The 18,751-nt window shown below is 43.1% G+C and overlaps 1 protein-coding gene across 1 annotated transcript in view; it reads left to right on the top strand.

Moving 5' to 3' along the window:
* The window catches only part of LOC122812929 (lethal(3)malignant brain tumor-like protein 4), a 2,410,392-nt gene that overhangs the window by 2,221,485 nt on the left and 170,156 nt on the right, over positions 1-18,751 (top strand). Inside the window, exon 20 of the mRNA XM_044084994.1 lies at positions 5,107-5,273. Coding sequence (XP_043940929.1) covers positions 5,107-5,273 — 167 coding nt within the window. The remainder of the gene's footprint in view (positions 1-5,106; positions 5,274-18,751) is intronic.

The raw sequence follows: 18,751 nt of genomic DNA, 5'->3' as shown, positions 1-18,751 counted from the left end.
TAGGGCTGAGTCCAGGATGCAAGATTTCTTTAATGGCTGTCCAGAATTTTTAGTATACTTTTCAGTGAAATTAGATTTGTTGGTCTGGCTCTGTGTCCCTGTGTAGTTCTGTCTCAGTAAGCCAGTTTCAATAGAAAGCACTGTAATAATGACAGAGGAACAGTATTTTAGTCTTTAAGTAAAATATTGTCCCTCCGTCATTAGCGAGACAATAAACACACACACACACACACACACACACACACCAGATCCATTCAGAATAACATATAGGCATGCGCACACATGGATTACTTCTAAATACCATAATACAAAAGACCACAAAACTGAAAATCCCGAACCAAGCAAATATTCCAGAGACAAATAAACACTTGCCCAACACAACATTAAAACACACCGCACTATCTAAAACTCACCTAGGTGGGGGGGGGGGGGCTATGCCCCCACCCCAACTGTATATACCAACTTCAGGATCTTTAAATGTTTGAATTATTTTCTTAATGAATGGTGCATTTTTATTAGATATAGGCTTATACAATCTCTCCTTTGACAACCACATTGCCAAAGTGGTTAGAAAGACCTTCTACATAGCCCACCTCATCATGAAAGGATTCACATCTAGATCAAGAGAGGTAATCGTGCCCCCTTTGGAATGTACCTTACCCGACACCTGCAGCAATTAGAAAGACCCCAAAAGTACCTCACCAGGAGGATCAAGGGACTAAAACAGATGCCATATGCTGCTCGGTTAAAAACACTCCAGCTCTACTCAGTTGCATACCGCCTACTTCGAGGCGATCTATGCCTGACATATAAAGCTATGTCCAACCCAGAATTAATGGACATGCTCCACCTCAGTAAATCTAAATCCCTTAGAGCCACGCGCTCGAGGGACTTGAACCTCAGCACAGAAATAAGTAGAACATGCTGGAGGGACAGATTCATAACCCAGAGGCTCCCTTCGCTCTGGAGTAGAATTCCAATTCATGTTGGGCAGAGCACCTCACTGACTCTCTTCAAGAAGAATCTTGATGAGTGGATGGGGGATCGTAGGTTTGTCCCGGGGTTTACTTCCGTGTCACTATTAGACAGAGGCACAGTAAACTAAACTTTAAAAAGGGCACAGTATACTGAAATCAAGGGGTGGCGTAAGCCCAACACAATCGGGCTAGGCTTATAAATGCCCCAGGGCAGATAGCCTAATATGAACGTATACGTAATGACTGACAGTTTATGTTTTAGTATCTTCTGATGAAGTCTTTAGACAAGGATGAAAGCAGTTAGATTGATTAAAAGATTTTGTATTAGTGGACCTGGTTCTCGTTCCTTTTTTATTTTTACATTCAGCAAACAGTTTCTTACTGTGAATGTTATTTGGGTGCATTTTACCATCTTACAGCTGTGTTGATTCGCTGGAGGAATTTGGTAGTAGTTGTGTTGCTGTTCTGAATTCCATTTTACCCTGCAATGTCTTTGTTGTTATCAGTACATTAAAATGTTGGGAGACTCAAAAAAAAGTGGAAATAGCAGAGGTTGCAGCAGATGCTTGAAAGGTGAAGGCTTATTATGTAAAGATAGACTGCGCTAAGAAATGGCTGTTTTATTTCTGAGAACATAGTACGCAGATAAGTTCTGGTATAGGACATGTGGGGGGGGGGGGTGATATACCATGCTAGGAAGTAGGAAAACAATAAATGGTGATGGCACTTTATTTTTGTTACTTTCTGCCCTGACCATATTTCAGTAGGTAAAGAAAGATTGTGTGCTATTGATTGGATAGAGCAGGAAAAGGCACTTTTGATGGTAGAAAACAGATATTGATTGCCATTGTGAAGTAACCAGGCTACTAGTAATGTTTTCTTACTCAAAAAAAGCACTGTAACATTAAATAATTAGAAGGATAGACAAATGGAGAGGTGCTCTATACATACCGCTCAACTTATTAATGCAAGAAATCTGGACAAAGCCTAAAATAATGGGAGGGACAAAGGCCCAAAAATACAGACAGATTTTAAATATTGCTATTAGAAACTTAGAAAGTTGATAGTATAACAGGCTTTGTGTTAGTGTGCATATTTCTGAAGAAGATGTAGTCTGAAAACTGAAATGTATGTCATTATTTAGTGACTTTAATCCTCAGAGATGTGCCTGAAAACCACACACACACACATTTTATGAGGAACAAACCAAAAATATGAGGCAAAAATCTGGACAGTTGAGAGGTATTGTTCTATATGCAAGGGTGAATAAAAGCAATAAACTGCAAAGAGGAGGAGTTTAGGAAGACTGAGATGAGACACACACATACTTCACACACTGTCGCATCTCCCTACATCATTTCCTCCACACACATACACACATGCGTGCGCGCACACACACCGGGATGCACTGCCACCAGCTCTGTGCAGTTGTAGGTTTTGTAGTTCTGCTTCATTAAGTACTACCACACACACACTCGCATCTCATTACATCATTTCCTCCACACTTTGTCTAAAACAAATCTCCCTTTTCTAGCAACTTTTCAAGTAAATATAGTTGAAAGTTTAAAAATTACTCTGACCCAATTCTATAGGTTACAGACCTATGCTTTGTAAACCAGCTGGTAATGTTCACTGCACCCACCCCTTGAAAAACTGAAGTTGTTCCACCCTGCAGTGTGGTTTAGTAGTCACAGTTTTCCAGCTCAGTGATCGGCACTTGAGGTAACCAATGAGCACCAGCACGGAAGAGGTTTTACAATGCTAATTATTCTGAAGCCTGATGCCAAGTTTCCTATCAGCTGTTACCCAGCAATTATGAATTATAAGAGAAACAGGAATGATGGAAAATATTTAACAGTTTTCTTCTCACACTGAATGGGAACTAAAATATCATTCTGGAAAGATCACAATCCAAAGCATCATTATAAGGACATCAACAGGGTAGCACACACAGTGCAGACAAATATATCAACAGGCATTGTTTATTTGCAGTTTATCAAGGTATCGTACATTGTGCCACAAAATGAGATAAATACAAAGTCAAAAGTTGGACATCCTTAGAATGAGTGTCAAGATGGTAGACCACTACTTTGCCGCATTGACAGTAGTAGCCTTGACTTTGAAACAGCCAACCAGATTCAACCAGGAGGCTGGTTTACAGAATAGTAAGTACAAAAATGTGGAAGTCATGGGCGATACCTGCTGTTCTTCCAGTGAAGGTGCGTGTTTTGCCTGTGACAGTGTGTGTTATGTTTTCAAACAAAGTGAAGACAAAATGTTAGCTCTGGGTGTTTGCATCCTTCTGTGGGACTGACTGACTGACAACCACAAATATAATTATGCTTATTAAAGGCAAAGGTGATAAGACACCTGTGTTACACTGTGCACTCATATGCAGACCACCATGGTGTGCAGACATTTAAAAAAAATACAACTTCTTTCAGGATGTTCACAGCCTTATTTGCTGAATCCCAGCCCCCCCCCCCCCCTGCAGTCACACAAGATGAGATGCCAAAAAATAAAATTTCACCCTTTTTAAGGAAAATTCCTCTATCTTGGTGGTGTAAAATGCTAAAAGTCAACAGGAAGGACAGTCACAAGGAGTTAGATGGCTTGTTGGTTCATGGGCTGCTACTAAGCTTATGGACTAACTTACCATCTAGAAGCTTAGGCACATCTCTCATAAGTAATAACAGTCCTCCATAGTAAACAGATTGTTCTACATTCCCTAGGTGTGAAAATGCAGTCTCCCATCCATTTAGTGAGTATGACTTCGAAAAAGTTAGGAAATAACTATAATGGATGTGCAAAAAGAGAGTCTGTTCCAAAGCACACACACTCCCATCAACACACACACACACACACACACACACACACACACACACACACACACAGAGTCCCAAAAATACAATTTGTTTTATGCAAAGACCATTTCTTGCAGCAAATAATGGTTCCTGCAGTCTGTCATCGCATCTCACTACTTCATTTCCTACACACACGCATACACTCAGTCCCAAAAATACAATTTACATTTATACAGAGTTACTGTTGTATTTTATTTTAAAACATTTTTCATTTTTTAGAATGCTTTTAATTGGAATTGGCTCTGTCACGCTCTCGCAAAACAGTGGGAAAAACGACAAGCTTCTCGTCATTGAGGGACACATCCACAAAGACATGACAGAACCACAGCTGGACAAAGCAAGATGCACTGTACTATGAGCAGCCTTAAACACACACACACACATACAGTCCCAATAACACAAAAATACAAGACCGCTTCTTATCAGGGGCACTTTTAAAATATTATTCACTTGAGAAAATGATAGAATAAGTAAGTGTGAATTAATATACATTTTCTAAAATAAAAGAAAGCTCCTCTGTGGTTCTCTCATGTTCCTCACAAGACAGCGGGAAAAATGCCAAGCTTCTCATTGGCATTTTTTCCATTGTCTACCTAATTGCCTTCTTACTAAGTTTGTCAAGGAACATGACAGAACCACAGAGGGACAACATTTTAGTTAAAATCTAAAAAGGAATAAAAAAAATGCTTTTTATTGAGTCACTCTAAAAAGTAGAAAATAAGAAGAGTGGAACTTTGCAAAAGAAACACAGATGAGCTAATTTCAGAAAAGCATTTGAGGCTGGTTTTGCTGATTCATGCTACTACTTCTGTTACCTCATTGTCACAGTCTGCAAAACCAGCATCAAATGCTTTTCTGAAATCAGTTTGTTGTGTTTCTTTTGCAAAGTTTTCATTCTTTTTCCTTATTTTTTTTACTTTTTAGAGTGACTCAGTATAAAACCTTTTTTTAAAATCCTTTTTTTTATATATTTTTATTTTAGGGTTGTGTTTGTTGTTATTCTGTTTTTAACCTCTTCCTAAAATTGGAGATAATCAGACTGGAGGACAAGAATTTTCATTATGGCTCCTGCCCACCACAGCAGTGTGTTCTACACTCCTTGTCTGTTAAGAGTTTTATCAGATGCAATTTATAGAATTGTACTGACACTGGAGCAGAGGGTAGGAATTAGCAACAGCATGTTTATTTTCGAGCTATATTAGTGGTGTGTCATTGTCTTGTGAACAGTGTTTAAATTCTGACTGGAACTTTGTATTTCTTTGTAGACCCAGAATTTACACTACAGCAGATACTCCACCAGTCTGTGTTTATGTCTTCACTCTCATCCAATCCAGTAAATCGGCTCCATCTCTGCTGGGAACATCATTGCAAGCTTCTTCCAGAAGTTTCAGGCCTCAATGCAAAGAGTGTGGCAAAATGGACAATCGAAGAGGTAAGGAACTCTAATAGAGTTTAGTTTTGGGTAAGGCAGGTGTAATTACAAAGAAGAGTAGCTCATAGGCAGTGCACATGCAGTTCCATTTAACGTTGTAGTCCATAGACCATGTTTGAATCATTTGGTGTGATTAACCATGATAAGATGGGAGCATCCAGGAATATCTTTGGGGGAGTGAGGTTATCCCCCTGCAACATTGTTACATGGATGATTATTTTTTACTGCACATCTGGATATACTATGGAGAAGGATTATTGCACAGGCATAAGCTTTAATGTGATTCTTGTATGGATTGCCTTAAAGCCCTATCTGTATACTCTGTCTCCTGCAGGTTACTAGGAGGTGATCTATGCCTGGCATACAAGGCATCCTCGGATCCAGCTCTGATAGACCTTTTGCACAAATGCAAAATAAACTGCATCAAAACCACTAGATCCAAATATTTAAATTTTGCTTGTGACATGAGTAGGACATGTTGGCGAGACAGATGTGTTTCATACTGTTGCCATGCTCTGGAACAGGCTGCCCATCTATGTGAAGCAGAGTTCAAACCTAACCATGTTTAAGTGTAACCTTGACCAATGGATGGAAAATGGGAAATTGATAGACGTAGACAGTGACTGTGCCCCCAAAGTAGCATTCCTCCTCATAATGCTTGTGATACATAGGGACACAATTGGGTTGGGTTGCACTGCTAGGCTTATGAATGCCATGGTAGTGGTTAGCCTAGTATTTACCTTTGAACCTACTTAGATTTTAACATGCCTATAAACAAGGTAAGGACACACACATCAGTAAAAGTGGTTGCTTCTTTACTGTCCCTTCGAGTTAGAGGTTTTAATGGGCTTAGCCAAGTAATTAGGCATTAGCTCAGCATGTTTATTTTTTTTAAATCCAGAACGGCATGTTTCTGCAGGAGACTTTTGTATCATTTTATTTATTTATTTTTTTGATATCGTCATACACTCTCATCTCTTCGTAAACTTGTTCTTAGTTTTGTCCATTGGAATTCCATTGCATCCATTTACTTACTTTAATCTGAATGTAAGAAGTATATCCTGATGTTTTGAAGTGCTCTACTAAGGTAATCATATATGCTGAAATAACATTTAAATGTTTAATGTTCTGTAGTCCTATCTCACCTTCATTTTTACATATGGGATCAGAGCTGATCCTTGGCTCCAACTCAGCCTATTTACAAGCTGGAAGTCTTCTAGTTGGCTGGTGGCTAGGTAGGTATCTCATGGTGCACCAGTACAATCCCCAGATCTTGTTTGCCGCGTCGACGAGTTCGGATGTGCTTCTTTTTGGCTCTGGCTAAGTCTTTCAAATTTGTTCAAAAGTTTTGGATAATTCTTCTGATGTTCTTCATCTCACATTGCTGCAGTCCTTACTTATGGGTAGTCCGCTGTCCTCGGTCGGCCCGAATACCAAAGTATTAGGCTGACGTCGGTCATGGGCGCTCAGCTCTGACATCAGAGCGTCAGGGTATAAAAGCGCATGACCGACGTCATATCCCCAGTCTTTTTTGCCGCATGGTCCGATGCAGAAGCAGCGTTGCAAGTGCCGTTCGGCGTTCTGAAATTTTCGAATTCTGAGTTTCAGACCGAAACCAAGTTGGGCTAAGTACCCCGTTGGGGAATATTTTTGTTTTTTCTTGCCTCAGTTAATTCCGGATGTCAGAAAAAAAAGTGAATAATTGTATTTCTTGTGGGAAACAGATACCGCATAGGGATTATCACTCTCTTTGCATTCCTTGTTTGGGACCGGACCACGACGTAGTCGGGTGTCGGTTTTGTGCTAGGTTTAATAAGCGCACTATAAAAAGAAGGTTAGATTGTGCTAGGTTAGTCTTTGGTAAGCGGTGTAATTATAATATGCCGTCGGATCCTCCGACGCCCGCTTCCACGAAGAAGCGCAAAGACAAATCCTTGAAACTTAGACAGGTTGATTCGTCCATTTCGGACGCCGGTCCTGCAGAAGCTACAGTAGAGCAGGTGGATCCGGCTGAAGTTTCTGTTGAGTCTCAGGGGGAAACTTTGATTTTGCAGGATGTGGCCTCCCAGGAGTCAGGTCAGGCTGAAGGGGCCTCTCAAGTTACTGTTCTCCCTTCTATGCCTAAGGTGGTTAGGCCTTCTGCTTCTATTTCTAAGGCTTCTTCTAAGGGCAGGTCTGTTTTGCCTTCCTCTGGTGTCCCTCCAGGTACTTCAGGGTCTGTGCCTAAAAAGCACATGCTTAAAATGGCAGAAGATTTGATTACTTTAATTAGAGGTTCTATGCCCCCTCCTGATAAGAGGCCCAGGGTGGAGCCAGAGGTGGAAAGTTTGGATCAGGCCTCAGATGACTCAGAGTCTTCTGCTGAAGATATTCTAGATTTTCCTCCTTATTCGGATTCTGATGCAGAGGATTCCACTCCTTCTGCTTCTCCTCCAGAGGATTTTTCATTTTCAGAAACTCTGCATTCCATGAGGGAGCATTTTAAGTGGGAAGGACAGGATTTCTCTGATTCACGGAAGAGGCTTAGGGAATTCTTGTTTTACCACAGCATAGACCCTTGGCTATACCTCCTGTTTTGGATGTTGTTCAAGATGTTTTCTCGGAGGCTTCCCTTAATCCAGATTCTTTGCCTCCTGCCAGTTAAACCGGACAGATATTACAGGGTGCCTGAGGCTCATAAATATCTGTATAAGAGTCCTAGGGCGGACCCAGAAACTATTAGTCAGGGGCCTAAGGGTGTTAGAGCCTCTGTTGTAAAGAATCCGGTTCCTCTAGATAAGGAAGCTAGAGCTTTGGATAGATGGGGTAAGAAGGTGTATACCTCTTCTACTTTAGCAATGAGGGCTTTAAATTGCCAGTTTCATATGTTGAAGTATCAGAATTTCCTCCTTTCTCAGGTAAAATCTAAAGTGGATGCTTTGGCAGAGGGCATAGAGTGCAAAGAATTGCAGGATTTAGTACATGTTTATGAACAGGTGGGTAAGCATTCTTTGCAATGTGGTTTTGATGCTGTACAGGCCTCTTCTAGGGTGGCTGCCACTGGTTCAGTTCTTCGTAGGCACGCCTGGCTTAAGGATCAGAATTTGTCCGAGCATGTTAAAACTAGAATTCTGGATGCCCCTTTACAGTCTGAAGTTTTGTTTGGTCCCCCTGTGGAGTCGGATTTGAAGAAAATGGAAGACAAGGCTAAGTCTATGCAGACTGTTAAAGATTTTTTGCAGGTGCAACCTCCAAAGTTTAGTAGAAATTGGCCTACTAAGGGGTGGTCCTACCCTTCTTCTGATTCTCAATCTAGGGGTAGATCTAGACGTGGCAGGGGCAGAGCTCACAGTACATTCCGGCCTAGAACTTGGAGTTCTCCTGCACAACCTGCAGGTGAGGGCAGGGGCCAGTCCTTTCGTAAACAGGCCCAATGACCTGCATTTTCAGCTGCCAGATTCGTCTTGCCTGGCAGCTCCTTTGGGAGGAAAGTTAGCACTCTTCAAGCAAAACTGGCTTTTAGTCACCCAGGACAAATGGGTATTGGACATTATAAACCGAGGCTACAAGTTTTATTTCCATACATTGCCTCCTTTCAAAGGCATGCCAGACGTTCCTCCTCGGCAAAGGATAGAGGCTCACAAGCAGATTTCTTTGCTTCTTCAAATAGGAGCTATACAGCCAGTTCCTCTGTCAGAAGTGGGACTAGGATTTTATTCTCACCTGTTTCTAGTACCAAAGAAAGGGAACACGTGGAGACCAATTTTGGATTTATCTATCCTCAACACTTATCTGGACATTCCAAAGTTCAAAATGCTGACGTTACAACAGCTTTTACCTCTGTTGGGAAAAGATCACTGGATGGTAACTCTGGATCTCAAAGAGGCTTATCTTCATGTTCCTATCAGGCCCAGTTGCAGGAGGTACCTGCTGGCTGGAAATTTACATTATCAGTTCTCTGCATTGCCCTTTGGCTTATCTACTGCGCCCAGAGTGTTCACAAAGGTTCTGGCTCCAGTGATTGCCTTTTCAGGTTAAGAGGACTACAGATTTATCCTTATTTGGACGATTGCCTGATTATTGCACAACACAAAGACGAACTTCTTCATCATCTACAGTATGTGATGGTAGTGTTAAGATGCCTAGGGTATTCTGTGAACGAAACAAAGTCCAGTCTAGTACCCTCTCAGGACATGTGCTTTCTGGGTGTGAGACTGAATACAGCTTCCCAGATGGCCTTTTGACCCCGGACAAACAAAGAAGCCTTTCTCTTTATTTCCATCAAATATCTCTACAGTCCAGGCTGACTGCAAGGACAGTCCTTCAAGCCTTGGGGTTCATGGCATCTTGTATTCTGGTGCTTCCCAATGCCAAACTGCATATGAGGAAGCTTCAATGGTATCTCAAAAATGTATGGACACAACACTGCCAAGATCTAGACACTGTCATTCCGATAATACCTTGCATTCAGAAAGAATTTTTGTGGTGGGCTCAGGAATGTCACCTAAACAAGGGACTCTCTGTGACCCGACCAGAGGCGAGTCAGATTCTAACGACAGATGCCTCGGACAAGGCTTGGGGAGCACACCTCAGTGGAAAATGGGTGCAAGACACGTGGCCTGTCAGACTTCAACATTTGCATATCAACTTGAAGGAGATGTTAGCAGTTCAATTTGCATTGATGGCTTTCAAGGATTTACTTCACCCGGGAAAGGTGTTGATTCAAACAGACAACACTACTGTCATGTGGTACATCAACAGGCAAGGGGGAACCCATTCGTACCCTCTTTGCAGGCAAGCGATGATTTTGTGGGAGACTGCTCTCAGTTTACACCTCAATCTTCAGGCAAGGTTTCTACCAGGAGCACAGAACTCCTTAGCAGATGTGTTGAGCAGGCAAATTGTGGATCCTCACGAGTGGAAACTGGATCCTCATGTGTTTCAAAAGTTGACAGTGTTATGGGGGACTCCAGACATAGATCTGTTCGCTTCTCCACTAAATTACCAGTTGCCAAAGTTTTGCACAAAAATGTTTCATCCCACAGCTTGGAAGGTGGATGCTCTATCATTCAGTTGGAGCAATCTTCATGTCTATGCCTTTCCACCACTGCCTCTCATTCCCAAGGTACTCCTGAAGGCCAGAATAGACAAGCCATCCATGACTCTGATAGCGCCAGATTGGCCTCGACAGCACTGGTACCCACTACTGAGGAGTTTAGTACGGGAGCCTCCATGGCCTCTGCCTTTGATTCCGCATCTTTATTCTAAGTCTAGGGCTGGATTTGCCTCTGCAATATTACAGGGCATTTTAGCAGCCCCTAATGCTTTATGATTTTGCCATCCTCCCTTTACCTCTGCTTTGGGATTCTACCCATAAGTAAGGACTGCAGCAATGTGAGATGAAGAACATAGTACAGTTTTGTACCTACCATAAATGTAGATGTTCGAAGATCCACATTGCTGCAGTCCAATTTACCCTCCCTCCTTCCCCTCTGTAGTTTGGCATGGTAATATGGTTTGGGTGATGGTTGTTGTTGGGCATGTTTTTGGGAGGTATCCTGTTTTAGGGCCTTCTGACATCTGGGGCAAGAAAAGACTGAGGATATGACGTCGGTCATGCGCTTTTATACCCTGACGCTCTGATGTCAGAGCTGAGCGCCCATGACCGACGTCAGCCTAATACTTTGGTATTCGAGCCGACCGAGGACAGCGGACTACCCATAAGTAAGGACTGCAGCAATGTGGATCTTCGAACATCTACATTTATGGTAGGTACAAAACTGTACTTTTTACCTTTATAGCATTGTATAGTTATAGTTAGTGTAGTTTTTGCAGTTAGTATACTTAGCGTTACTAGTGCTCCGTTTGTGTGCAGTTTTTTTTAAGTACAGTTGGCCGTGGCCTTATAGTACTGGGTATCCTGTGTGCCAGTTTTCTCTTGTTAATAAATTTGTTTCATAATTAGATATTAGTAATCGTAGGTGCCTTTTGCGCTCAGTTAGGCTGTGTGTGTGTTTCTTAAATAGTTATAAGTCATAACCTTTTGCGGTTTTTCTGCTTGCTAATATTTCTTGTTATTAGTGAAGCCACGGTGGTGCAGCAGTAGCATTGTCACCTCACAGCAAGAGGTTCTCCCGTTCGATTCTCGGCTGGAGCATCTTCTGTGTGGAGTCTGCTTGTCCTCCCCGTGGTCGAGTGGCATTTGAAAGACGTGTGTGAATGGGCGTGCCTTCGTTGAAGGTTGGGCGTCGGGCTGGCACCTCGGCACCATATAAATCTACTGCCAATCATTAGCGGACCGGCGTTCCGCTGTGGTGACCCCTAACCGGGAAAAGCCGAAAGAAGAACAAAAGCAGTGTTGCAAACAGAAAGAGGTTCTGTTCACCTTGTTAGTAATTTCCACAATTTAGACTTTATTCTTGTTTTGGGTGTGCGCGATTCTCTAATTGTTTCTGTACCACTAGGTCTGTTTTAGTTAGAGGACCTAGTTTCCCTTTCTTTCTTCCTGCCCAGTCTAGGCCCATTTAAGTTAGAGGATCTAGTCCTCCCTTCTTTCTTTCTGTGTGTGTGAGCTCATCTTTTGTGTCTAAGGAAAGCAAGGACCATAAGCCATCTGGCTTTAAAAAATATGCATAAAATGCTCACAGAAGATGTCCATAACGGATGGCCACAGTAACTACGTTTACTGTCTTGGGGCCATCCACTTACAGGAAACTTGCTTATTTTGCCACTCTCTTAGTGCTAGAAAGAAAAAATAAACTCATTCTAAAAGGTCTCTTAAAACCTTCCTTTGAGGAAGATCTGGCTAGCTGTTCCTCCTGTACTAGATCTCAGGGATCTAAAAAAGAAAAATCTAAGTCCTCTAAGAGGCCTTCCCCAACACCAGCTGGTGTCTCATAGCCACCTGTTAAAATTACTAAGCCTGACAAATTTACTGTCTCATTGGCCTCACAGAGCTCGGAGCTGATTGAGAGTTGTACTACTGTGATTACAGGGTCGGTGCCAAGTAGCATACTGACCACTGAGAGTATTCAATGGAGCCGGTCTTTGGAACGTTTACCGGTCTCCCCTACATTGAAGTCACCAATATTGCAGATATCCCGTTCTCCTACTCTGTCCTCCAGGTCTTCCATGAGTTTATCGGAAGAAGATGTGGAGAGGGTAGTGCTGAGACTTTTGAAGTCATTTGCTTTACCAAAATTGTTGTTGGCTCTGACCCAGTCAGTTCCAGGGCCACTTGAGTCCGCTCCCCCTTCGGTGATTCCTCCTCTGAGCCTTGCTGGTCTTTTGGAGCCAGAGTGTTTGGTACCGCTGGTGGAACCCTCGGTTCCAGCTCCCCCTGTGGTTGTTTCAGAGCCGAGTTCTGCTCCGACACTCTCTGTGCCATCCATGGTGTCTAGGAACTGAAGCTCTTAGGTTGGCCCTGACAGGGACGCCTGGAGCTGAACCTCTTCGGTTCCGAGAGTCCCTCTCGGCACGTCTGCGAGGGTGAGCTCAGATCCTACATTTATCTCGGAGCCGATGGCTCTTGAACCAATAGCATCCTCGGTCTCCTTGGAGCATAGGAGGTCTTCGGAGCTGGAGAGGTCGGCATTCGAGATGATGGAGTGTACTGTCCCGATCATCAGCTTTTACGAGGGGTACCGATACTCCTCCCCCTAGGGCACCTGCTTCTGTCTCAGCTCCTACTCCCTCCCTGGACAGCAGAGACCCGCAGCCTCAGGAGCCACCGACTGGTGGCCCCCACTCTTCCTAGACTTCCCAGGAATATCCTACTGAGGAGCCCCCACGGAAGAGAACATGTAAGAGGAAGCATGTAGACTCCCAGGATGCATCTCTTACCTCAGACACTGACCTCAATGAGTCAGAAGGGTCCCCCTAGTCGTCCTCTGATGAGGCCTCCTTCGTAGACATTCTGGAAATCCTTAAGCAGACGTGCGGCTGGCCCAGTGTCACCCCTTCTGATGAGGAGTCAGTGTACCTGAAAGCTTTCGGGTCTCAACCATCAGCCTCTTGGGTGTCTCCATCCTTCGACGAACTGATGGAGCTAGTTAGTCGGATGGTGTGGGATACTCCTGATGCCGTGGAGCCAGTCCCCAGGAGACCAAATAAATTTCTTTCTGCACCCAGAGAAAAGGAATTTTTGTCTAAAGGTATTCCCGTAGATGCTATGGTGGTGGCTGCGGCCACTAAGAAGGAGCTAGCGGAAACTTCTAGTTCAGTTCATCCGCCGAATGAGGAGTCTCGAAGATGGACAGATACGGGAAGCATATCTTCTCTTCAGTGGCATTTACTCTTAGATTGCTGTACTACCTTGCACACTTGAAGCTTCAGAGAGATCTCCTTAAGAAGTTAGGAGATTCTCTACAAGGTACATGTACTGAGGGGGTCCCTGTCAAGGTGTCTGCCCAATTGTCTACCTTGAACTCTATTGTCACCTCATCCATGAGGCTTATCTTGTATGCAGCCGATGGAGCGAGTAGAGCAGCGGGTTCAGGAATTTCCCTAAGGCGTCATTCCTGGATACGTTTGTGTAATTTTGTGGAACCATTCAAGTCTACCTTTACCAACGCCCCCTTCGACGGTTCTTCATTGTTTGGACCCAAGGTAAAGGACACTGCGAACAAGAAGGAAAAACGCTCTCTGCCATAGGAGTACATTTTGCTGTCCCCTATAGACCATACCCTAAGGGTCAAAGGGGTGGTAAAATGTGGTTCAAGAAGTCCCAGAGGTTTTTCCAAGATGCACAGGGTGACTTATTCTTTAGAAGCAGAGGAGGAGGAAATGGTAGACATTGCCCTAGAGGCAGGGGTGGACTGCAAAACCAGGGATGCTGCGATTCCTTTCTGGGCCGGCCTTACCAGCGCTCCCGATGTGGGGCCTGACTGTGCTTCTCTGGGGCTGGTCAGGGGTCACGTTTCTTTGTATCCAGAAGCCTGGCTAAGTATCACTCAAGACAAATGGGTACAAATAATTATTACCAGAGGTTATGTCATACCCTTTTCTCTTCCACCTTTTGTTCCTAAGGGGATCCCGGATGTTCCACCCAATCTCCAAGACGCTTACTATCACATAAAAAATGGACAGGGCGTTGAGGAGTCATCTGCGCTTCTGGCTGGGAGCCAGTCATTACCAGTTTCGTGCTCTGCCCTTTGGTCTCACCACAGTCCCCAGGGTGTTTGCCAAGTGTATGGCAGTAGTGACAGCTCACCTGAGACGTTGAGGATTCCAGATGTTTCTGTATCTGGATGACTGGCTCTTGACTGCCCCCACCAGGCATCTACTTCTTCAGACCAGGGATGCTGCCATTCAGCTTTGTCCCAGTTGGGGATTTCTATAAATTGGGAAAAATCTGCCTTATTGCCCTCTCAGTCTGTGATTTTTATAGATGCAGAGATAGACACAGTAGACATGTTGGCTCATCTTCCTGTAGAAAGGGCACAGAATCTGGTTCTTCAAATTCAATGTCTTCTCCCCTTATGAAAAGTCAAGGCCAAGACTATTCTGCAGCTTCTAGGGACCATGGCTTGAGCCATGTTACTTGTGACGCTATCCAGACTACACATGAGAGTTCTTCAGTGGCTGCTGTCGTCCCAATGGTCCTTTTAGCACCTACCATTATCTCTTCACATACTGCTGATAGACTTTTGCAAGAAGGACCTCATTTGATGGACTCTACTCAACCATTAACCACAGCACTTCATTTGTTCCTCACCAACCCGTTGCCACTGTGACCACGGATGGCTCACAGATAGGGTGGGGGGGGCATTATCTAGGCAGGACTATCCAAGGCGCATGGCAAGATCACGAGGCTCACCTGCATATCAACGTTCTAGAGATGAGGGCGGTGCTCCTGGTGTTGCAAGCACTTCACGAATACAATCAGACAACATGTCGGTAGTATGGTATATCAACAAACAAGGCAGAACCAGATCATGCCCACTCTGTCGAGAGGCCATTAGAGTTTGGAAATGGGCGATATCTTCCCAGCATTTTCTGGTGGCAATGCACATTCCAGAGACAACCAACATGACAGCCGACCAACTTAGCCGGGCAATCTTGATGCCTCATGAGTGGTCTCTGAAACATGAAATAGCGGAGCAGATTTTCCACAGATGGAGACAGCCTTGCTGCAATTTCTTTGCCAGCCCGATCAATGCCAAATGCAGCAGCTATTTGTCCCTCATCCCCCCTCTGGGGGAGTCACCCAGAGAAGCACTTGTTCACGATTGGCCCCTGGGTCTCCTTTATGCTTTTCCTCCTTTTCCTCTCATACCCAGGGTTATTCAGAAAGCGAAACAGCTGGGAAGCAAACTTGATCCTAATTGCTCCTTACTGGCCTCATCAGATTTGGTTCCCCTTTCTCAGGCTTCTTCTCCTAGATGATCCTTGGATTCTGGACCCAGTGCCAGATCTCTTGACCCACATGTCAGGCTCGCTTCATCTCACCTTACACACCCTCAATCTGACAGCTTGGCTGCTCCATTTCCATCCCTAGTCAGGCTTCACGACTTCTCACCATCCGTGACTCATATCCTTATGTCCTTTCATAAACCCTCCACTAGGAGACTATATTCTAGCAAATGGAGGAGATTCTCTATCTGGGCTGAGAAAAAGAATGTTGACCCTTATACCGCCTCCATTCTGGAGGTTTTGGAGTTTTTATCTGAGCTTTTCCTCCAGGAATCTGCAGATGCCACTATCGGGGTTCACTTGGCAACGATTTCTAGTTTTCATCTAGGCATACAAGATTCTAATCTGATGTCACATAGGCTGCGCAATACCTTCCTTAAAGGTGCCACTTTAAGACCCCCATTTCAAGAACCTGTTGCTTCATGGATTTTAAATTTTGTGTTATCCAAATTGACATCACCACCCTTTGAGCCTTTTCATTCATCCCCTTTGAAATTTCTGTCTTGGAAGACTTTGTTTTTGGTGGCCAGACAGGTGTCAGAGTTACAAACATTGTCTGTATAACCCCCTTACCTGATTTTTCACAAAGACAAAGTATCTGTCCATACTAATCCTTCCTTTGTCCCCAAGGTCTGTTCCCATTCCACTTTGAATCAATCCATAGAACGTCCGGTGTTCTTCCCAAATCCTTCCATCAGCAGAATACAAGTTTCATCAGTTGGATGTCCATAGACAATTACGTTTTTATTTGCACTGGACTAAGGAATTCAGGAAGTCAGATCAATTATTTATTTCCTTTTTCGAGTCCAGGTCAGGTTTATCACTTTCCAAAGTGACACTCTCAAATTGGATTTCTAGCTGCATAGCTTACGTTTACACCTCTGAAGGTAGACCTTTACCTTTCAAAATCAAGGCTCATTCTACGAGATCTCAGTCTGCCTCTGCAGCCTTTCAAGCCAGGGTCCCACTTGATAATATGTGTGCAGCAGCAACTTGTCTACCCCTCACACATTTATTACTAATTACAAATTGGATTTAACCTCCAGGGGTAGAACATCCTTTGGTTCCATGGTACTCGGGAGTAGTTTTCCTTGAGCCACCCAAGAATAAGGTGCTAGGGACGCTGTCCCATATGTAAGAATGAAGGCAAGATAGGACTACAGACCATAAAGAAGTTATGTACTCACCATAACATTCCATGTTTGTAGTCCATCTCGCCCTTCATTCTTATGAACCCACCCTCCTACCCCCATCCTGGAAGTACCTGGAGACAGAAAAATGTTGTTTTCATTATTCTTTGGAGATCTTTTAGTATTGGCTTCTTTCTGTATATTTATTTTTCTCTTAGCAGCAAACAAGATCTGGGGATTGTACTGGTGCACCATGAGATACCTACCTAGCCACGAGCCATCTAGAAGACTTCCAGCTTGTAAATAGGCCGAGCAGCTCCTATCCCATATGTAAGAATGAAGGGGGAAATGGACTATATACATGGAATGTTATGGTGAGTACATAACTTCTTTTTCTTTTATGTTATTTCTTATTATTGAACTCTACTAGAGCATCATCTGTGATGAATTTAAAAATAAGTTGTTACATTTCTTTTGCTATCTTGCAAGTGCTCACACCATTTCAGTTGTATGTAGTAAAGACTATATTAAAATGCTGGATCACACTTCTCATCCTTCATAGACCCTGTCATATTCTTTATAGTTAAGCATACTAAATTACATAGCTTAACTAGGAACATGGCAGGTGTAGTAATTAAAGGCATCATTTGATGATTAATGTTTTCAACTTTCTACAGTAAAGTAGCATAGATTTTTACCTTTCTGGTTCCTTTATGAAGCACCTTGTTTGTGCTGTAATGAAGAAATGGTTTTACCCGAGTGTCTTTTAAAATGGAGCAGCAATACTGTATTGGATTGCTTTGACTGTCTTGTAGAGAGCAATGTATGCCATTGGTTGGCAGGAAACACTACTGTGCTTTGGTTAGCTGGAGTCTTTGGTAACTAAATTTCTTATGTTCTAAAGAACACTATTTTCCTGTCCATTGCATAGCAGCTAAACCTTTGGATACTTACTTATTATTGCAACCAGATTCCGAACGTGGGATAATTTGCGATGTTTTCGTGAAATGATTTATGATAAACCTAAGAAGGCGTGTGTAAACTCCTAAGTAGTTTTCTGTCACATTGCTTATGAGACAGGAAGTGGGATAACGGTAAAATTCCTCTTCCTGGGTAGTGTCCTTTACCGATGTAACTTAATGAAAATTACAGTACACACAGCTGCTGCTTCACAGTCATCAATGGAATAACTGATGAAACTCACAACTCCAGAATATGAGAAATATAATAAATGCAAGTCAAGATGGAGAAAAATGGATCTGCTAAAATGTCAGACTGTTCGATCTCTAACAGGGATGGTAGCCTTCGAAACTTAATGAAAAAGTACTTTTCAGAAATATAATTATGCATAAAATGCCATGAGTTCCAAATGTAAATAATTCAAAAGGAAGAGACTTTGAATAGAAAGTGAATGTTAATCTGCATAAGCCGTTACACTGTTTTCCACAACAGATTTAATGTGTTTTGGAAATCAACCTTCAGTGTACATCCTTAATACTGTAAAGCAAGCGAAGTGGCAGCATTTTAAACTTAGTTTTGTTATGCTGTGCTAGTGGACGGTAAAATGTTTTGTCTTTCATTTTCTCATACAGCTAAATATGTTTAACTGAAAATCACTGTAATGCAAGACACTTCACTGACACGCACTTACCAAGTAACTTTAAAAATGTGTATCGTCAGGAGAGGGGCTCGGAAATGAGCTGCTTCTTCTGTTCGGAATCTGGTTGTAATAATATGCAAGTACCAACCATTGCTTTACAAAACCTCCCAGCTCCATTGCTAACCCTAAGACAGTCTGATATTGTACTCCTGTAAGTCTCAGTGTTGCTTCTCTGTACTATATTATGGTAACACAGAAGCATAAGCTGGGTCAACCTTTGCCCTGTGCTGGTGCCATGAACCAGCACCTCTAGCCCCTCAGCTCTTCAAGTGAAGAGCAAAAAAAAAAGCACTTTA

Source organism: Protopterus annectens, chromosome 1.part1, assembly GCF_019279795.1.
Source record: "Protopterus annectens isolate FY-2018-M chromosome 1.part1, PAN1.0, whole genome shotgun sequence".
Classification (NCBI taxonomy): domain Eukaryota; kingdom Metazoa; phylum Chordata; order Ceratodontiformes; family Protopteridae; genus Protopterus; species Protopterus annectens.
The sequence above is the reverse complement of the archived record's forward strand: the minus strand, read 5'-3'. Positions and strand labels throughout refer to the sequence as shown.